The 22,970-nt window shown below is 45.2% G+C and overlaps 2 protein-coding genes across 2 annotated transcripts; both read left to right on the top strand.

The window, feature by feature from the left end:
• Window positions 1-10,614: 10,614 nt before the first annotated feature.
• On the top strand, window positions 10,615-13,859 carry LOC143958029 (olfactory receptor 2A12-like). Its single transcript, XM_077467476.1, has one exon. It carries the CDS (start codon window positions 10,728-10,730, stop codon window positions 11,667-11,669), a length of 942 nt encoding a protein of 313 aa, XP_077323602.1. The 5' UTR covers window positions 10,615-10,727; the 3' UTR covers window positions 11,670-13,859.
• A 3,284-nt stretch (window positions 13,860-17,143) lies between these two features.
• On the top strand, window positions 17,144-20,469 carry LOC143958028 (olfactory receptor 1J2-like). Its single transcript, XM_077467474.1, has one exon. It carries the CDS (start codon window positions 19,054-19,056, stop codon window positions 19,993-19,995), a length of 942 nt encoding a protein of 313 aa, XP_077323600.1. The 5' UTR covers window positions 17,144-19,053; the 3' UTR covers window positions 19,996-20,469.
• The last annotated feature ends 2,501 nt before the right edge of the window (window positions 20,470-22,970 follow it).

Genomic DNA, 22,970 nt, shown 5'->3' with positions numbered 1-22,970 from the left:
CGGAGTACCCGGCGGAAACCCACGCAGGCACAGGGAGAACATGCAAACTCCAGGCAGGTAGAGTCGTGGTTGGGCAAACCAGCAACCCTTCTTACTGCTAGGTGAGAGTGCTAACCACTACACCACTGTGCCGCCTCTAACTTGCAGTAATGCAATGAAACATATGGTGTTAAACTTGCAGTAACGCACTGAAATATATGGCGTTAAACTTGCAATAACGCAATGAAATATATTGTGTTAAATGATCACTACTCACACTGCCTAAACTGTCCCTAGGTTCACATTTTTGTACTAAAGGTGAATGGTGGTCACTACTAGGGATGAGCCGAACACCCCCCGGTTCGGTTCGCACCAGAACTTGCGAACGACCCCCGCGTTCGGCACGAACGTTAGAACCCCATTGAAGTCTATGGGACTCGAACGTTCGAATTGGAAAGTGCTAATTTTAACGGCTAATATGCAAGATAGTGTGCTAAAAAGGGTTTGGCGATCTGCCTCCTGCCTCAGGGGACATGGGTCACTGCAAAAAAAAGTTTTAAAAACTACCGTTTTGGCGGGAGCACTGATTTTAATGACGATTAAAGTGAAAAAAAAAAAGTGAAATATTCCTTTAAATATGGTGCCTGGGGGGTGTCTATAGTATGCCTGTGAAGTGCCACGTGTTTCCCGTGTTTAGAACAGTCCCTGCACAAAATGACATTAAACGGAAATAACACCATTTAAAAAGGTTTTAATGTTATATCTGGTTCCTGTAATATGGTTGAAAATCATTCAGAAAAATGGCATGGGTAGCCCTCCCTGCCCATTACCAGCCTATTTGGGTCTTGTACGCATATTAAGGGGAACCCCGTACCCATATTAAAAAAAGGAAATGCGTGTGGCCCCCAGGCCCTATATACTCAGAACAGCAGTATACAGGCGGTGCAAACAAGACAGGGACTGTGTAGGTTTGTTGTGTTAAGTTGAATCTGTTTGTCATTTTCAAGCGGTACATTTTTAAAGTGTAGCTCCAGTCAAAAAAAATATCTTTAAGCTTTTTGGAAAACATAGGGAAGGGTTATCACCCCTGTATAATTTGTTTTGTCGTCCATCTTTTTTCATCTCACTTGCTGTTGTCTCCTTCCGTTTGCAAGTAGGAGATGTTTGTAAATTGGATGTTTGAAAGTAGGGGCCTGCCCTATATGCTCTGCAGAAATGGCGGAACAAGGTGTTGGTTTTGCAACAACATTGTAAGCCCTCAAAGTGACTCTTGGTGGCCGCTGGAGCGCCCTGCTGTGAACGATTATATCAAGAATTGTAATTACATGCCATTGTTGAACAGTGGTAGAAAAATTGACCTTTGGTGGTTGTGGTGCTGGTGCCACAACACTATAAGTCCTCACAGTTACTCTGGGTGGGCACAGGAAGGGGCCCTCCTGTGAAATATTATATCAAGAATTGTAATTACATGTCCCTGTTAAACAGGGGCAGAAAAATTGGGCCTTAGGCACTGGTGCCATCACACTGCAACCTCTGCCATACACTCTAGTTTTATTGCAGGAATTAGCCCTGCTGCAAAGCATTGCATCAAAAATTGTACTTAAACGCCCCTGTTAAACAGGGGCAGAAAAATTGGGCCTTAGGCACTGGTGCCATCACACTGCAACCTCTGCCATACACTCTAGTTTTTTTGCAGGAATTAGCCCTGCTGCAAAGCATTGCATCAAAAATTGTACTTAAACGCCCCTGTTAAACAGGGGCAGAAAAATTGGGCCTTGGGCACTGGTGCCATCACACTGCAACCTCTGCCATACACTCTAGTTTTATTGCAGGAATTAGCCCTGCTGCAAAGCATTGCATCAAAAATTGTACTTAAACGCCCCTGTTAAACAGGGGCAGAAAAATTGGGCCTTAGGCACTGGTGCCATCACACTGCAACCTCTGCCATACACTCTAGTTTTTTTGCAGGAATTAGCCCTGCTGCAAAGCATTGCATCAAAAATTGTACTTAAACACCCCTGTTAAACAGGGGCAGAAAAATTGGGCTGCTGGCATCACCCAGAACCAAAAATGTTCTTCCAACATATCAGCGGAGGAGGAAGAGGATAGACAATCAACATAACAGGACAGTCACTCAGCATCAGCATAGGCAGTCTTGAAGGGATGTGGTATTTCAAAAAAAATTATTCGGTTACATCAGCTTCAGGTGCTTGGTAGCTGTGGGTGATCCAAGACTGATTCATCTTGATGAAGGTCAGTCGATCAACTGATTCGGTGGACAGGCGCACCCTGTGATCGGTAACGAAGCCACCAGCAGCACTGAAGGTGCGTTCCGAAAGAACGCTGGATGCAGGACAGGCCAGGAGCTCAATTGCATACTGTGCAAGCTCTGGCCAGTGATCCATCCTCAAGACCCAGTAAGCCAGAGGATTTTCAGTGGGAAAGGTGTCCAAGTCTGACCTTGCCCCTAGGTATTCCTGCACCATGTAAATTAGACGCTGGCGATGGGTGCTGGAACCAATCATACCTTGGGGCTGCGGACTAAAAAATTGTCTGAACGCATCAGTCAGACGGCCACCTTCTCCACCGCTCCTTCTGACTGATGCCTCAGCAACACGTTGTCCAGGACCAGGAGTTTGTGACCTCCCAGTCTCTGGGAACGCGTTGCACAGAGCTTTCTGCAAGGCCTCCCGGAGATGTCTCATCCTCTGCTCCCTCTGCGATGGCAAGATAAGGTCGGCAACCTTACCCTTGTACCGTGGATCAAGGAGAGTGGCCAGCCAGTAATGGTCCCTCTCCTTGATCCGAAGAATACGAGGATCCTTCCGCAGGCTTTGCAGGATCAGGGAGGCCATGCAGCGTAGGTTAGCTGAGGCATTCAATCCGGAGTCCTCTGGGTCACTAAGGACAACATGATCCGCAGCTACCTCCTCCCAGCCACGTACAAGTCCACGTGTTTCTTGGGACTGTAAATCATCCCTATAAGACTGCTGCTGCTGATGCTGAGTGCCAGCCTCCACCTCCATGCTGACACAATCATCCTCCTCCTCCTCTTCCTCCTCCTCACCCTCTTCCTGTGTGATGGGTGGCACAGCAGGAACACTGTCTGGATAAAGGGGGCCTTGAGAGGCAAGGAAGTCCTCCTCTTCCTGCCTCTGTTCTGCCTCAAGTGCCCTGTCCATTATTCCACGCAGCGTATGCTCCAAGAGGTGGACAAGAGGTATAGTGTCACTGATGCATGCACTGTCACTGCTCACCATCCTTGTGGCCTCCTCAAACGGTGACAGGACAGTGCATGCATCCCTGATCATGCCCCACTGGCGTGGTGAGAAAAAACCAAGCTCTCCTGACCCTGTCCTGGTGCCGTAGTCGCACAGGTACTCATTGATGGCCCTCTGCTGCGTGTGCAGCCGCTGCAGCATGGCCAATGTTGAGTTCCATCTGGTGGGCATGTCACATATAAGGCGGTTCTTGGGCAGGTTCAACTCCTTTTGGAGCTCAGCCAGCCGAGCACAGGCATTAAATGATCGGCGGAAATGCACACAGACTCTCCTGGCCTGTTTCAGGACATCCTGTAAGCCGGGGTACCTGCCCAAGAACCGCTGCACCACCAGGTTAAGGACGTGAGCTACACAGGGCACATGGGTCAGTTGTCCCTGTCGGAGGGCGGAGAGGAGGTTGGTGCCATTGTCGCAAACCACGATTCCTGGCTTAAGCTGGCGTGGCGTCAACCACCTCTCGGCCTGCCCCTGCAGAGCTGACAAAACATCCGCCCCAGTGTGGCTCCTGTCCCCCAAACAAACCAGCGCAAGCACGGCATGGCATCGTTTTGCCTGCGTACTTGCGTAGCCCCTGCAACGCCTACGGAGCACCGCTGGTTCTGAGGACAGAGCACTGGAAGAGGCCGTGGAGGAAGAAGAAGAGGAGGGGGTGGAGGAGAGAGGTGTGTCACAACCAATAGTAGCATTTTGGAGGCGTGGTGGCGGAACAACCTCCAATACTACTGCACCTTGTCCTGCATCCTTCCCAGCAGCCAGAAGAGTGACCCAATGGGCCGTGAAAGACAGGTAACGTCCCTGTCCATGCCTGCTGGACCATGACTCAGCGGTAATATGCACCTTACCGCTGACCGCCCTGTCCAGCGAGGCAAGGACATTGCCTTCCACATGCCGGTAGAGAGCCGGAATTGCCTTCCGTGAGAAAAAGTGGCGTTTGGGGACCTGCCACTGAGGAACCGCACATTGTACAAACTCACGGAAGGGGGCCGAATCTACCAACTGAAAAGGCAGCAGTTGAAGTGCTAGCAATTTAGCCAAGCTAGCATTCAACCGCTGGGCATGTGGATGGCTGGGAGTAAATTTCTTCCGCCGGTCCAGCAGCTGGGGCAGGGACATTTGTCTGCTATAATCGGACGTGGATGTACCACTAGCAGAGTTCCCGGAAGCACTTGGCTGTGACACACCTAATTCTACACCTTCATTCCTCTCAGAGCAGGTTTCAGAGAGGACTGAAGGTCTAGTGGGGTTGGAGATGCCAGCTGATGAGGAGCAAGGAGAGGTCCGCTTTGTTCTTTGGTGTGGGTCTTTGAGGTATGCTTGCCAACGAGCTGCATGGCAGGTCAACATATGTCTGGTCAAGCATGTGGTGCCCAAGCGGCTGATGTTTTGGCCACGTGAGATACGCTTGAGACATATGTTGCAAATAGCAGCGGTGCGATCTGATGCACTCGTCTCAAAAAAGGCCCACACCAAAGAACTTTTAGAATAACGCGCAGAGGAAGCGCTCTGCGCAGAGGAAGCGCTCTGCGCAGGCGGAGCTCTGCGGTGTGATTCAGTCGGTGTGCTGCCCCTAAGCTGGCCCCCGGAGGGCATCCTGCCTCGTTGGACATGTGCCTCCTCCTCCTCCTCCTCCTCCTCCTCCCTCCTTCCAGGCACCCACGTGGAGTCAGTGCCCTCATCATCCCCTCCCTCTTCATCGCTGTAGCAAACCTGGCAGTATGCTGCAGCTTGTGGAACATTACTGCCAGATTGCTGTCCTTCTTGAGCATCCCCTCTCTCTGTGCTCACGCTACTGCCTTCCTCTAGCTGAGTGTCATCATCAGAGCCCACCAAACACTGGGCATCCTCCTGGAGCATGTACCCAACACTGTGCTCAAAGAGTTCAGGAGACTCCTCAGGAGGACGTGGTGGGTCTAGGGAAGGAGTCACTGATGATGACATTGAGAGGAGGGACGACGATGTGTTGGCAGCTGCTTTTCTACTACCCTGAGACTGGGTGAGAGAGGATGAGGAGGATGAAGAGGGCTTGGTCATCCACTCTACCAAGTCGTTGGCATGTTGCGGTTCAACATGTCCAGCTGCAGAAAAGAAGGACAAGCATATCCCATGGCCACGTGCTGATGACAATGCACCGCGTCCCCGACCAGCACTGTTGTCTCTAGACACAGAGCCTGCTTGCCCTCTTTTATCGGCTCGCGCCTGTCTGCCTCTCCTTGCTGGCCTTCCAGACATGGTAATGGCCTGAAGGGAGTTGGGTAAAACAGTAGTTGGGTAGTTTATATTGTGCTGGAGGCACACAACACCCACTAACTCCTGCAGATGCCTTTTTTATAGAACAGCAGAGTTAAAGGGGTATATACAGATGTATACTGTGCTGTGCTGGAAGCACACACAACTTCCAATAACTCCAGCAGATGCCAATCGGGCCCAAATACAGAACAGCTATGTAGGTGGATAATAGCGGTATGTACTGGGTACAGAGCAGGCACACAGCACGCACTATCTCCTGAGTGACACTGCTGACTGCAAGCTCTATTGTTAAAGATGGACCACTAGCTATATAGGTGAGGTGAATATCACGGTGTATACTGCGGTCAGGGCACGCAGACAATAACAAGAAAACAGCAGAGTTAAAGGGGTATATACAGCTGTATACTGTGCTGTGCTGGAGGCACACACAACTTCCAATAACTCCAGCAGATGTCAATCGGGCCCAAATAGAGAACAGCTATGTAGGTGGATAATAGCGGTATGTACTGGGTACAGAGCAGGCACACAGCACGCACTATCTCCTGAGTGACACTGCTGACTGCAAGCTCTATTGTTAAAGATGGACCACTAGCTATATAGGTGAGGTGAATATCACGGTGTATACTGCGGTCAGGGCACGCAGACAATAACAAGAAAACAGCAGAGTTAAAGGGGTATATACAGCTGTATACTGTGCTGTGCTGGAGGCACACACAACTTCCAATAACTCCAGCAGATGTCAATCGGGCCCAAATAGAGAACAGCTATGTAGGTGGATAATAGCGGTATGTACTGGGTACAGAGCAGGCACACAGCACGCACTATCTCCTGTGTGACACTGCTGACTGCAAGCTCTATTGTTAAAGATGGACCACTAGCTATATAGGTGAGGTGAATATCACGGTGTATACTGCGGTCAGGGCACGCAGACAATAACAAGAAAACAGCAGAGTTAAAGGGGCATATACAGCTGTATACTGTGCTGTGCTGGAGGCACACACAACTTCCAATAACTCCAGCAAATGACAATCGGGCTCAAATAGAGAACAGCTATGTAGGTGTATATAGTGGTATGTACTGGGTACAGAGCACGCAGACAGCACGCACTAACACTACTGACTGCAAGCTCTATTATTAAAGCTAGATCACTAGCTATATAGGTGAGGTGAATATAGTGGTGTATACTGCGGTCAGGGCACAGACAGTAACCACTACACAAGAGCAAAATAGTAAATCAGCCAAAAACGATTGGTGTGTAACTGTGTTGAAGGTACACAGAACACCCACTGCTTCAGATGCTAACAAACACTACACGAGGCCGCCTGAAAGGCAGCTTTATATAGTGTGGGGCGTGCACTACACTGTCTGAGCTATGATTGGCCACAGGCAGGATGCCTGTGACCAACCATTGCTCTTCCCGCTACTGGCGCTGCGATTGGCCAAGCATGCGGGGTCACAGTGCATGCTTGGCCAATCGTGAGACAGCAATGCATTGCGCCATCGCAGTGCATTGTGGGCCACACGAATTTTGCCGCGAACGGCCCAAACGTTCGGAATTCGGCGAACGCACGAACGACCGATGTTCGAGTCGAACATGCGTTCGACTCGAACACGAAGCTCATCCCTAGTCACTACACTAACACTGACTGAACTATCCCTAGTTGTCTCCATATATCCAATGGTGTTGTTAATCGACGGCCTTTATAAAATGTAACTGCAAAATTATGGCAGCTAAAAGAAAAGCAGTGTTTTCTTTTTTTAGTAATATATACAATGCTGTGAAAAAGTATTTGCCCCCTTTTTGATTTATTTATTTTTTGCATATTTGTCACACTTAAATTACTCAAATTATCATTATCTTTATCATTAATTATTAAACAATTTTTTCTATTACACAAAGATAACCTGAGTAAATACAAAATGCAGTTTTTAATTGATGGCTTCATTTATTAAGGCAAAAAAGCTGTCCAAACCTATCTGCCCTCTAAACCTTGGCGGCAACAACTGCAATCAGGCATTTGCGATAACTGGCAATGAGTCTTTCACATTGCTGTGGAGCAATTTTGGCCCACTCTTCTTTGCAGAATTGTTTTAATTCAGCCATATTGGAGGGTTTTCCAGCATGAACGGCCTGTGTAAGGTCATGATACAGCGTTGCAATTGGATTTAAGTCGGGGCTTTGACTATGTCACTCCAAAACCTACATTTTGCTTTGTTTGAACCATTTGGAGATGGACTTGCTGTTGTGTTTCGGATCATTGTCTTGCTGCATAACCCAAGTGCACTTGAGTTTGAGGTCACAAACTGATGGCCGGACATTCTCCTTTAGGATTTTCTGATAGAGCTCAGAATTCATGGTTCCATCAATTATGGTAAGTTGTCCAGGTCCTGAAGCTGCAAAGCAGCCCCAGACCATCACGCTACCACCAGCATGTGTGACTGTTGGTAGGATGTTCTTGTTATGAAATGCTGTATTCATTTTATGGCAGATGTAACGGGGTGCACACCTTCCAAAAACTTAAATTTTTGTCTCATCAGTCCACAGAATATTTGCCTCAAAGTCTTGGGGATAATCAAGATGTTTTTTGGTAAATGTGAGATGAGCCTTTGTGTTCTTTTTGGTCAGCAGTGGCCTTGGCCTTGGAACTCTCTCATGGATGACATTTTACCCAGTCTATTTCTTATTATTGAATAATCAACACTGATCTTACCTGGGGCAAGTGAGGCCTGCAGTTCTTTAGATGTTGTTCTGGGTTCTTTTTTGACCTCCTGGATGAGTCGTCGTCATGCTCTTGGAGTAATTTTTGTAGGCTGGCCACTCCTAGGAAGGTTCACCACTGGTCCAAGTTATCTCCATTTGTGGATAATGGATCCCCCCGTGGTTCACTGGAGCTCCAAAGACTTAGAAATGGCTTTCAAACCCTTCCTAGAATGCTACATGTTTGTTTCTAATCTGTTCCTTATTTTCTTTTGGATTGTGGCATGATGTGTGGCTTTTTGTGATCTGTTAACCTTTGTCAGACAGCTTCTATTTACGTAAAGGTGTAAAAAAATACTGTGCTGTGAAAAGATGTGCTCTACCCAGCTGCCAACACTACTGGAGACTACACAGTAACATGCAAAAATTAAAACAAAAAAGTGTGGCGCTTAGGTGGCAACAAACCACATGAACCAGTAAGGCACTAATTCAAGCAAAGAAAATTACATACACTTAAAAAAAAGGAAGAAAATATGTGTAAATTCCGTTATATATCAAGAGATCTCACTCCCAGGTGGAAGAGTGCATGAATCTCACCCCACCGTCATATGGGGTGACTCGAGAGGCGTAAGCCTTCCTCTGAGTCCACGTCATTTGGTAAGCCTCCTCTCCCCTTCTTTATCACAGTGGTGGTGGTATTATTCTACACATCAGAAGTTGAATTTAACCTTTTTTACGTCACCTCAAGTTTGGAATTGTGATTGACGTTACACATTTCAAGGACTGTAAGCCCTTGTACACACGGTCGGAGATTCCAACAACCAAATCAGTCGGATTTTGTCCGTCGGATTTTGTCCGAAACTGTTGTATACACACGGTCGGACAAATTTGTCGGAAAATCCGACGTGATGACGTTATTTTGTTATGACGGGACTTCGTTCACGCTAGCAGCCAATAGCTTTGGTGTAGGAATTTGATCTGAGCATGCGTGGCACTTTGTCCGATCGAAATTCTCTACACATGATCGGAGTATGTCCGATCGGAGCATTTTGTTGGAAAAAGTTGGTCCGTCGGATATTCCGACGGAAACAGTCCAATGTAGACCACACACAGTCGGAATATCCGACAAAACGGTCAGATCGGTCACATTCCGTCTGAATCTCTGACCGTGTGTACAAGGGCTTAGACGTTCACTTGATGGACTGTATATGTTAAATTCATTTTATTTACTTTAACCTTTTGTGTGCATGAGGTTCATGGACTCTTCCACCTGGGAGTGAGATCTCTTGATATATAACGGAATTTACACATATTTTCTTCCTTTTTTTTGAAGTGTATGTCATTTTCTTTGCTTGAATTAGTGCCTTACTGGTTCATGTGGTTTGTTGCCACTTAAGCGCCACGCTTTTTTGTTTTAATTTTTGCAAGCTTCTATTTATGTGCTTTATTGATTCATCAGGTCTGGTAGTAATCAGCCCTGGGTGTGGCAAGTGAAATTTAAATCCGCTTTTAAAAACAAATTGTGGTTAATCACAGTTCATTCATGATTCAGCATGGGAGGGGACAATTACTTTTTCACATAGGGCCAGGCAGGGTTGAACAGATTTTTTCCCTTAATAAATGAAATAATAATTTAAAAACTGCATCTTGGTTTTACTCAGGTTATCTTTGTGTAATATTAAAATTTGTTTGATGATCTCAATCATTTAAGTGTGAGAAATATGTAAAAAAAATTAAAATCACACTTTTTCACAGCACTGTAGATGAATAGGAACCGCATACCAAAGATCTCTTCCTTCGAAGTGTTCATTATTGAACCATCCATAATATAGCTGCTTCCATGAAGTCCCTGCCCAAAAATCACTATGATTTAACGCGTTTCATCAAGCCATTTCAGTTGCGTTCATTAAGGCAACGTGATCCTTTGGGCAAGGACATCATGGAAGGAGATATATTATGGATGGTTCAATAAAGAACAGATAGAAGGAAGAAATCTTTGGTATATGGCTCCTATTCATCTATATTTTTCAACAGTAAGCAGAGATGGGCTTTTTTGAGCCAGCACCCTAGATGCCCATGAAGATTGCATGAGGCACTAGTCTGTATCTATGGAAGTTTGAACTATAAGTTCCTTAAATAGAGTTTTAGGTTACTCTGTCCACTAACCAATAAGAAAAATAGGTGACAAAATGATAAAAACACTTTCTGTGGAATTTCAAATTCAAATTTTAAAGTCTGTACTTAATTATAGAAAAAAGGGGGCTCACAAGGGGTTATAAATTACATCTTTAGAGATCAATAATGAGACCTTCAGCTTTGTGTTCTTACAACACAGCAGACTGTCCTATGGGAATGCCAACATTTTATATAAGAATAAATCATTCGCTGGTACAAACATACAGATATAAATCTGAGCATAAAGTGTAGTCACACTGTGCGTGTTTTCCAATTATTCAATTCTTTGATCCATAGTTAAAATTCTGAGTTATAGTTATAAGTTTAAACATAGAAAAAAAACGTAAATGAGGAATCTTACAATGGTTACATCTCTTACTCTTGTGGGTCTATCAGACCATCCACTGACCATGAATGTATTATTTCTGCTCTTCCTTCTGATCTATCTGATGACTCTGATCACAAACCTTCTTATTTTTTTCTTGGTCATCATTGACTACCATCTGCACAACCCAATGTATTTTTTTCTTGCCAACTTGGCATTTCTGGACATGTCCAATCCCTCAGTGACGGCACCAAGGATGCTCTTTGATTTGGTCATAAAAAGACGATCAATATCCATTCCTGCCTGTATAGCCCAAGTCTTCTTCTATCTTTCCTTTACTATCTCAGAAACGTTATTGCTCTCGGCTATGTCCTACGACCGCTACATTGCCATCTGCCACCCTCTACATTATAAACTAATTATGTCTTGGAGGGTCTGTGTTCGTATGGCCTCTCTGGTCTGGGTTGGAGGATGTTCTATCTCTTTGGTTCATACTTTACTTTTGCTCAGGTTGTCCTTCTGCAGAACATCTTCCATCCACAACTTCTTTTGTGATCTTCCACACCTATATCAAATTACATGTACTGACACCTTCATAAACATGGTGGTCCTATTCATAGTAGGTATTGGTGTTGCATTTGGTGTGATTCTATTAACATTTCTTCCCTATGTCTATATTTTCAGTACCATCCTTAGAATCCATAGCAAGACTGGAAAGAAGAAAGCATTCTCCACCTGCACATCACATATTACGGTGGTCTCCAGCTTTTATGGCGCTTTAATTTTTATTTACTTTGTTCCCTCCTCTAGCGATATGGTCAGTTTAAATAAACTGTTTACAGTCATATCTTCCCTCATTAGCCCATTGCTGAATCCTCTGATCTACAGCCTGAGGAACAAGGACCTTATGGAGGCACTTATGAGGTTTTATTATCGCTTAAGGTTAATCCAGGCATCATTATGAAAATATAATTGGAAAATTATTACTTTTTTGTATTTCTGTGCCATTTTCAGTTGACTAAAAACTCCAGTAATGCTTTTCATAAAATATAAACATGACAGGAGCTTGTATTTGTACGAACACTTGCATGACCAGGGGTCATTGTAACCAACAGAGCAAATGTAGCCGTTTCAGTATGCGTTGATTAACCTCAAAAATGACTATTTTGGCTACCATAGTTTTTTTTACAAAGATTTTAATGCATCTATAAGGCCTTTAACTAGAACAAAGCTGACAAATGGAAAACAATTTGAAAAGATGTTGCATTTATTCGAATAATAAACAATACATTTTGCATTAAATAATGCTATTCCCCATATTTTCACTTAATTATTTTCTCCTTTTTATCCCAAGTACAGGGACCACAAACATGTGTAAGTGTTGATATACTGTATACTGTATATCAGTACTGTATGGTTGATAAGTAAGTGTGCAATGTGTTGTTTGCAAATGGATTGATGGGTGGTCATTGGCAACACATTCCTTACAATATTAAAGAAAATGTTTTATTAAATCATTTGGACTTTGTAGGCGTCAAACAAGGCTTACAGGAAAGCTGTATGAAAGTGGTGATAAGGACACTGGTATGGCGGTGATCGGGACACTGGTATGGTGGTGATCGGGACACTGGTATGGCGGTGATCGGGACACTGGTATGGCGGTGATCGGGACACTGGTATGGCGGTGATCAGGACACTGGTATGGCGTTGATCAGGACACTGGTATGGCGGTGATCATGACACTGGTATGGCGGTGATCATGACACTGGTATGGCGGTGATCAGGACACTGGTATGGCAGTGATCAAGACACTGGTATGGCGGTGATTACACTAAGGTGTGGCAAAGGTATATCGAGGAATCATCTGAGGAAGAGACCTCATGCTCCCACCACCCCAGGTACAGGTTTGCGTAGGATGGGGCACACTTGGTCCCCATCGCCACTCCCTGTACCTGGAGGTAGTGGGAGCCATCGAAGGTGAAAGCATTGTGGGTCAAGATAAAATGCAACATTTCTAAAATGAATGCATTGTAGGGGATGGTATCAAGATCTCTTTCATTTAAGAAATTTTTAAATAACTGTGATCCCTTTATCATGGGGAATGCTGGAATATAGGGCCTCAACAACTATGGAAGCAAGAATGGTATTGGAGGGTACAAATAAACCTTCCAAGGCAGTCAGGACATGAATGGTATCTTTTAGATATGTGGGTAAGCTTTCTACATGGGGACGTAGATAATCGTCTAGTAAAGACCTTGCTTGTTGGGTAAGACAACCTACCCCTGAAATGATGGGCCTGCCTGGAGGTAAAGATAGGGATTTGTGGGTTTTAGGCAAAGCATAAAAAGTGGGCGTAATGGGGTGTTGAACTTTTAAGAATTCTTGTGTGTTTTTGGAAATAAGATTTTTTGAAAAAGCTCCATCTATGATCCTGAAGAAATCCCGTTGGTAATCGTGGATTCTAAAGGGAGAAATCCGACGATACCAAGAGGAGTTCTCCAGGATCTTGTAACACATGGTGGTATAGCCCTCAGTGGTTTGAATGACCAGGTTGCCCCCCTTGTCCAATGATTTAATAATTATGTCCTCTCTTTTTTTGATTTGATTCAAGGCTGCTCTTTGAGTGTGCGTTGTTAGATTTTGTTGGGGTGATATTCATTTTTCGAATGTCATGAGTTGTGCGATCCACAAATAATTTGAGATTTGGATTAGAGAAGGGTGGAAATTTGAGTGATTTACTTTTATATTCAGGTGGTATGAACCCTGAGGGTTCATTATCCTCTATGTCAGTTAGCATTCAGTGCATAATTTCAGGATCTTCCCAAACGCCGCCTTCCCTTTCCAGTTGTGTTAAGATTTTTAACATTTTGTAGTCCATGCGGGACCATTTAACCTCAGGGTTCGTTTCTATTTTGTTAGTCTGATTATGCCAGAAAGTTTTGAAGTTTAGCTTTCTGGTGAACAAATTGATATCTTTCACAACTTCAAAATGATCAATATCCCATGTGGGGCAAAAGTTAAGTCCAAGACCCAGGATCTCTAATTCCGTATCAGTGAAAGTTTGTGAAGTAAGATTAATCACATCAAGTGTACTAGCTGGTTTTATGTGGGACGGGTGAAGAATTGATCTATATGGCTCTGTGCTACATGGGGTGGTGGTTTGGGGGTCGTAGGGACTTTGTCTTTGGAGGCTGGTGCCAAAAATTTGATGATCTAGGTTGCTTGGGAGTTGCTCCTGAGGCTACACCGCTGAATTGCAGTCTGCCTTGCATGTCTGGGGGGTAGGAACAATGTCCTCCCCATCAGATATAGGGGGTGTTTTCCTTTTAGATGATTGGTTGCGACTCATATCTGAGTGTTCTTGTGGGGGGACAGTTGGTCCCATATTATGGGTGTGGGGAGGAAACCCCCGATGTGTATGATTAGTTTGAGAGCGAAAGGATGAGGATGTTGAAGTGTCAGAGGCATTCCCATCGTTGGTTTGCCTAAATCTGTTGAAATTACCTCTGTTTGTTGCATTCCATTTGTAAAGCCTTTCCCATCTTAAAGGCTACTGAGTTTTTTGCTAATTTTTTATCTTTGTTTTGTATGAGTGATTTGTTATATTCATCCACATATATTTTTATTTCTTCTTCTGATGAGATGGAAATATCCGTCTCCCGGAATGGATGGAGTTTATTCTGTATACCTTGTATTTCAGCATCAAGTTTTTTTGTTTTCTAAATCATAATGATCCTTCAACATTCTCATCATATTCAATGAACATGTGGTAAGATTTTCTTCCCATTCGGTTCATAATGGGCTTGGGGGATTTTTTAGTGCGGGGAAGATCTGAATCCTTTACCCAAGGGGTACTACTTTATTATTAATGGTATGGTATGGTCTGGTATGGTGGTGATCAGGACACTGGTATGGTGGTGATCAGGACACTGGTATGGCGGTGATCAGGATTTTGGTATGGCAGTAATCAGGACACTGGTATGGTGGTGATCGAGACATTGGTATGGCAGTGATCAGGAGACTGGTATGGTGGTGATCAGGACACTGGTATTATGGTGATCAGGACACTGGTATGACGGTGATCAGGACACTGGTATGGCGGTGATCAGGACACTGGTATTACGGTGATCAGGACACTGGTATGACGGTGATCAGGACACTGGTATGGCAGTGATCAGGACACTGGTATGGCGGTGATCAGGACACTGGTATGGTGGTGATCAGGACATTGGTATTACGGTGATCAGGACACTGGTATGACGGTGATCAGGACACTGGTATGGTGGTGATCAGGACACTGGTATGGCGGTGATCAGGATTTTGGTATGGCAGTAATCAGGACACTGGTATGGCGGTGATCAGGATTTTGGTATGGCAGTAATCAGGACACTGGTATGGTGGTGATCGAGACACTGGTATGGGGGTGATCAGGACACTGGTATGGCGGTGATCAGGACACTGGTATGACAGTGATCAGGACACTGGTATGACGGTGATCAGGACACTGGTATTACGGTGATCAGGACACTGGTATGACGGTGATCAGGACACTGGTATGGGGGTGATCAGGACACTGGTATGGCGGTGATCAGGACACTGGTATGGCGGTGATCAGGACACTGGTATGACAGTGATCAGGATACTGGTATGGCGGTGATCAGGACACTGGTATGACGGTGATCAGGACACTGGTATGGCGGTGATCAGGACACTGGTATGGGGGTGATCAGGACACTGGTATGGCGGTGATCAGGACACTGGTATGGCGGTGATCAGGACACTGGTATGACGGTGATCAGGATACTGGTATGGCGGTGATCAGGACACTGGTATGACGGTGATCAGGACACTGGTATGGGGGTGATCAGGACACTGGTATGGCGGTGATCAGGACAATGGTATGGCGGGGATCAGGACACTGGTATGGGGGTGATCAGGACACTGGTATGGCGGTGATCAGGACACTGGTATGACGGTAATCAGGATACTGGTATGGCGGTGATCAGGACACTGGTATGACAGTGATCAGGACACTGGTATGGCGGTGATCAGGACACTGGTATGGGGGTGATCAGGACACTGGTATGGCGGTGATCAGGACAATGGTATGGCGGGGATCAGGACACTGGTATGGGGGTGATCAGGACACTGGTATGGCGGTGATCAGGACAATGGTATGGCGGTGATCAGGACACTGGTATGGGGTGATCAGGACACTGGTATGACGGTGATCAGGACACTGGTATGGCGGTGATCAGGACACTGGTATGACGGTGATCAGGACACTGGTATGGCGGTGATCAGGACAATGGTATGGCGGTGATCAGGACACTGGTATGACGGTGATCAGGACACTGGTATGGCGGTGATCAGGACACTGGTATGGGGGTGATCAGGACACTGGTATGGCGGTGATCAGGACACTGGTATGGCGGTGATCAGGACACTGGTATGACGGTGATCAGGATACTGGTATGGCGGTGATCAGGACACTGGTATGACGGTGATCAGGACACTGGTATGGCGGTGATCAGGACACTGGTATGGGGGTGATCAGGACACTGGTATGGCGGTGATCAGGACAATGGTATGGCGGGGATCAGGACACTGGTATGGCGGTGATCAGGACACTGGTATGACGGTGATCAGGATACTGGTATGGCGGTGATCAGGACACTGGTATGACGGTGATCAGGATACTGGTATGGCGGTGATCAGGACACTGGTATGACGGTGAACAGGACACTGGTATGGCGGTGATCAGGACACTGGTATGGGGGTGATCAGGACACTGGTATGGCGGTGATCAGGACAATGGTATGGCGGTGATCAGGACACTGGTATGGGGTGATCAGGACACTGGTATGATGGTGATCAGGACACTGGTATGGTGGTGATCAGGACACTGGTATGGCGGTGATCAGGACAATGGTATGGCGGTGATCAGGACACTGGTATGACGGTGATCAGGACACTGGTATGGCGGTGATCAGGACACTGGTATGGGGGTGATCATGACACTGGTATGGCGGTGATCAGGACACTGGTATGACGGTGATCAGGACACTGGTATGGCGGTGATCAGGACACTGGTATGACAGTGATCAGGACACTGGTATGGCGGTGATCGGGACACTGGTATGGGGGTGATCGGGACACTGGTATGACGGTGATCAGGACACTGGTATGACGGTGATCAGGACACTGGTATGGCGGTGATCGGGACACTGGTATGGCGGTGATCGGGACACTGGTATGGCGGTGATCAGGACACTGGTATGGGGGTGATCAGGACACTGGTATGGGGGTGATCAGGACACTGGTATGGCGGTGATCAGGACACTGGTATGGCGGTGATCAGGACACTGGTATGACGGTGATCAGGACACTGGTATGACGGTGATCAGGACACTGGTATGGTGGTGATCAGGATTGAATTGTTTTGTACTATGACTGATAGCCATGAAATTAAAAATAATATTTCTGTAGATTTATGATCAGAAGATATTTTAACTGTAGTCTCTTGTTCATATAAAGAGGACTCTCAAGCTACAAAGGTGTTTTAAAATAAATCTCAAAAGACATTTAACAAGACCTAAAGAAGAATTTCAGGTATGGATAAGTTTACATACTTACACTGGTCAAACTTGGACCAATATAAATACAGTCTGAAGGTCTTGGAAGCTGGAAATCACTAAAGTAGGCACCGCCTCTACTCCACTATTACAGTAATCTCCATTAGCTTCCAGGTACTGTTCATCATACGCACCATTCAGAGAATGCTTTGCTTTTTTCTTAATGACTGCAAAGCATACTTTGATTGGAAGAGATGGAGACTGTGACATAACCACTCCACCTCTCCACCTTGCCCAATCAGTGAGTGCATTGTATTCTCTGAATGGCACCCATGCTGAGTGGCTGACCCCTTGTGTTCACACTGCATTAGGTGGAGGACTCATCAGGGGACCCAGAAGCAAGTGGGGATCCCTGGAGCAATGATGTCTACTTCAGTGATTTCCAGCATCCAGGGGCATCATCCAGGTATGATACATATAAATAATTGCTGTCATGCACCTGTTTGGAGGTCAAGGTGATGAAAGGGCTTCCCTTGCAGCTATGGTACAAGAATCCCTGGAAATGAAGACAGTGAGTGTAAGGCTCAAAGGAACAGGGGTGTCAATAGAATAATCCACTGGTAGGTCCTCCAGGAGGTTATTATTTGGGTCATTTTAACACAGGATGGTGAGGACCCCAGCAAAATACAAGGCACACTGTGGGAGATCAGGTGAAGCACCTGCAGCTGGCAGAGTTCTGACACCCACAGTAGGTGAAATTGGTGCAGGATATGGCCAATGAGGAAGGAACTGGAGTGGTGTCATTGAGGTCAGGATCTGGGCTGAGGTCATAAATGGATGGCCAGGAGAATAAGAGATGACAGCGTGGTCAGGAGCCAGAGCTGGGGTCATACATGGTTGATCAGAAGGGTAAAGACAGCAGAGTAGTCAGGAGCTGAGCCGGGGACATGCACAGCTGATGGTAATGCACGGTTGATCAGACAGAGTCTTTAAATGTGCCATGGTCACAACCAGAGGTCCGGCGGAGTGGAAAGCGAATGGTCAGCTGGATCACAGAAAACGTACAGCCAAACGAGCTTTGGGTATACTTCTCTTTTAAGGCTTTTTGAAGCTGGTGTCAAATTATAGTGCCACTGGCCAATTTTTAGGCACCCAAACCTAAGGGCTACAGCGCTAATGATTTTTGGTAAGAACCCTACCTGTATCTTGTGTTTCTGTATTTCGGCCAGTTTGGCTACCAAACTGTGGAGGCCCTGGACAATGTTTCCCCCACCTAAAGCTAAGAGTTATAGCTAATTTCTGCAATCCAAAAAAGTTTTAAATTGACAGCCCTTTTAAAAATGTAACTACAAAATGATGGAAGCTAAAAGAAAAGCAATGTTCCTTTTGTAGTGTTTTAGGTCACTCTGTCCACTAACGAATAAGTAATAGAGGAGATAAAATGATAAAAAATACTCACAGTGGATTTTAAATTTAATTGTTAAAGACTGTACTCAATTATAGAAAAAAGGTGCTCTCGAGGTGTTACCAATTATATCTTAGGAGACCTGTAATAAGCCTTCAGGTTTGTGTTTTTACAACACAGCAGACTGTCCTGAAGGACTTCCAACATTTTATATAAGACTAAATCATTAGCTGGTAGAAATGCTTGACTGTAAATCTGAGTAGAATGTGTGAACACCACAGACAGGTTTTCCAATTATTAAACCCTCAGATCCAAAATTGTATTACTGTTTTATATTCAGTAATTTAAACAAAGGAAACATTTATATTATGAGGAATATGACAGAGATTACATCTCTTACTCTTGTGGGTCTATCAGACCATCCACTGACCATGAATGTACTTTTTGTGCTCTTCCTTCTGATCTATCTGATGACTCTGATCACAAACCTTCTTATATTTTTCTTGGTCCTCACTGACTACCATCTGCACAACCCAATGTATTTTTTTCTTGCCAACCTGGCATTTATGGACATTTCTTATTCATCAGTGACGGCACCAAGGATGCTCTTTGATTTGGTCACAAAAATACATTCAATATCCATTCCTGCCTGTATATCCCAAGCCTTTTTCTACCTCTCCTTTGCTGACTCAGAACTTTTCTTGCTCTCGGCTATGTCCTACGACCGCTACATTGCCATCTGCCACCCCCTACATTACAAACTAATTATGTCCTGGAGGGTCTGTGCTCGTATGGCCTCTCTGGTCTGGTTTGTAGGATGTTCTATCTCTTTGGTTCATACTTTATTTTTGCTTAGATTGTCCTTCTGCAGAAAAACTTCCATCCACAACTTCTTGTGCGACCTTCCACACTTGATTCAAATTTCATGTACTGATTCCTTCATAAACATGGTGGTAATATTCTTAGTAGGTCCTAGTTTTGGATTAGGAGCCATTCTTTTGACCTTTCTTCCTTATGTGTATATTTTCGGTACCATCCTTAGAATCCGTAGCAAGACTGGAAAGAGGAAAGCCTTCTCCACCTGCTCATCACACCTCACCGTGGTCTTCATCTTTTATGGCTCCTTAATTTTTATTTACTTGATTCCCTCCTCCAGCAATATGGTCAATTTAAATAAACTGTTTACCGTCATATCTGCCCTCATTAACCCATTGCTGAATCCTCTGATCTACAGCCTGAGGAACAAGGACCTTATGGAGGCACTCATGAGGTCTTATTATCATTTGAGGTTGATTCAGACATCATGTTGAATATATTGTGAAAGTTGACACTTTTTGTATTTCTGTGCCATTTTTTGATGACTAAAAAATGTCTCATAAAAATATAAACATGTCAGGGGCTCATAGTTGTACTTGGCTAGGGGTCCTTGTGACCCACAGACCAAAGGTAGACGTTTCGGTATTCTTTGGTTAACTTCAAAATAGCTCTACTATTTTTCTTACCATCATTTTTACATATATAGAATTTTATGGATTTTTATGCATCTATAAAGCCTTTAAGTGGCAAAAAGTTTTCAGAAATGCCAAACTCAAAAAAAAATTTTTTTTTAATTCTGAAAAATGGAAAAAAAAAATTAAAAAAATAGTTTTAGTTTAAATAATGAACAACATATTTTGTAAATAGATTATGTTCCCCTTTATTATTCCAAGCACAGGGACCCCAAATATATGTAGGTTTTGATATATATATATATATATATATATATATATATATATATATATATATATATATATATATATAACGGAAAATTTATATCAAATACTTACCGTAATTTTCCTTTCCTGATAGGCTCCATGGCAGCATACGTGCGGGTAGCCCCGCCTCCACGATTACCCAATAGGACCCAACTCCCATAAATCTTTGCTCCTGGCCACTATCAGTGTTCCGTAACTAGCCGACTCCAGACATTTGGGAGGGAACTCCTGCTGCCATGGAGCCTATCAGGAAAGGAAAATTACGGTAAGTATTTGATATAAATTTTCCGTTTTCCTGAAAGGCTCCATGGCAGCATACGTGTGGGAAATAACTCGCCAAACACACCCGGGTGGGCAAAATGTCGAGCAAAGAACAAAAGTTTATTTAGCATTGTCAACCGACAAAACTTGCAAACCAAAATTAACAGAAGACAGAGCCGCTGGCTCTACACAGTAATGAGAAACAAAGGTATTAATAGAAGACCAAGAGGCCGCTCTGCAAATAACTTCAGGCGCCACATGGCGAGAAGCTGCCCACGATGTTGAAATACTCCGTGTTGAATGAGCTGTTAATGCCTCAGGAGGAGCCAAGCCCTTTGCTCTGTACGCCCTCTGAATGATCTGAATGATCCAGGTAGAGATAGATCTAGCCGAAGCTTGCAATCCTTTATTCTTGCCATGAGGGAGAACAAAAAGAAATTTTGTTTGTCTAAAGGGAGCTGTGACTTCCAAATATTGTTTCAGCGCGTGTCCTACGTCCAGAGGATGAACATCCTGACTCTCTGAGTTTTTGAAAGTGGGAAGCACAATTTCCTGATTCTCATGGAAGACCGAGGTTACTTTGGGATGCGATCCCAACATGGGAATCAATACTGCCCTATCTGGAAAGAAAGTCAGAAAGGGTTCTTCCGAACCTAGATTCCTAATCTCAGAAACTCTCTTGGCTGAGGTTATAGCTACCAAGAAGATGGTCTTGAGAGTGAGATCCCTTATGGACAGAGGCTCCGTAGAATCCTTTCCAAGGTTTGAGAGAAAATCCAGCACTAAAGGGAGGTCCCATTTAGGAAACCTTGGTTTTCTTTGGGGTCTGAGCCTAGTAGCTCCCTTGAAGAATTGTTGTACCAGTGCATGGTTTGCCCAGGAAATACCCGTAAAGGCTGAAATAGCCGATACTTGGACTCTCAATGAACTGATAGCTAGAGGTAAATCAAGGCCTGTTTGAAGAAAGCTTAGTATGTCTTGTATTGTTGGAGAACTGCAAGAATTTTCTCTGGAGGACATATGGGCCGAAAACTTGGACCATATACGCTCATATACCCTATTAGTACTCCCGCGTCTGGAATTGAGAAGGGTTGGGATGACCTCTTCCGGACAACCAAGAGCTTCTAGCCTTTCCCTCTCAAAAACCATACCTTGAGGTTCAGACATGATGGGCATGGATGTAACCTTGTGCCTTGAGATAGCAAATCCGACCTGAGAGGCAGGGGAACTGGCTCTTGATAACTGAGGAGCAGCAGTAGAGGGAACCAAGGTCTGTTGGGCCAGAAAGGAATTACTGCGAGAATCTCCGCCTTCTCTGACCTGAGTCTCCGAAGGAATTGCAGGATCACCGGAACTGGAGGGAAGGCGTAAGCTGTCTGAAACTTCCAATGTTCTGTGAGGGCATCTATCCCATATGCCTGGGGATCCCTGAACCTTGAGTAATATTTCGGAAGCTTCCGATTGCACGGGGAAGCGAACAAGTCGACTTCCAGGGACAATCCTAAGGTCAGGAGCCAATCGAATACTTCCCGGTGTAGAGACCACTCGTTGTTGTCCAACTCGACACGCGATAGGAAGTCCGCCTGAACATTCTGCACCCCTGGGATGTAGACTGCAGAAAGGTTGGAAAAATTCTTCTGAGCCCAATTCATTATTGGCTCCGTCTCCTGTAACAGGGACCAGCTGCGAGTTCCCCCTTGCTTCTTTACGTAAGCCACCGCGGTTGTGTTGTCCAACCTTAGCATGACCGAGGCATTCGCTGTCAGATGATGGAATGACCGAAGCGCCTGGAAGGCCGCTCTTAGCTCCAGAACATTGGAGACGACTCTCTGTGATGGAAACGTCCACCTGCCCTGAGCGACCTCCGAAAGGCAGTGAGCGCCCCATCCTCGGTTGCTGGCATCTGAAGTTACCGTGACCCATGAGATGGGAATGATTGAATGGTGGTTGCGCAGGTTCTTCCCCTGTAGCCACCAAAGAAGAGACGTCCTCATGGCTGGAGTGAGGAATATGCGCTGTGTCTGGCTGGATAAGTCCCACTGTTGTAGAAACCCCTTCTGAAAGGGACGAGTGTGCCACTGGGCCCACTTTACCATGGGAATGGTGGCTGACATTGTGCCAATCACCCTCAGACATTGGAGAGCCGAGAGATGGGATGCTGCAAGGGCTGCATGAATCCTGTCTCGTATGACTCCAACCTTCTCTTCTGGAAGGGCGATAGTACCTTCTGCTGTGTTGAACTGCGCCCCTAGGAAAACAAGAGACTGAGT

Source organism: Lithobates pipiens, unplaced genomic scaffold (genome assembly GCF_037356315.1).
Source record: "Lithobates pipiens isolate NorthernLeopardFrog02 unplaced genomic scaffold, aLitPip1_a1.2 Scaffold_56, whole genome shotgun sequence".
NCBI lineage: Eukaryota > Metazoa > Chordata > Amphibia > Anura > Ranidae > Lithobates > Lithobates pipiens.
The sequence above is the reverse complement of the archived record's forward strand: the minus strand, read 5'-3'. Positions and strand labels throughout refer to the sequence as shown.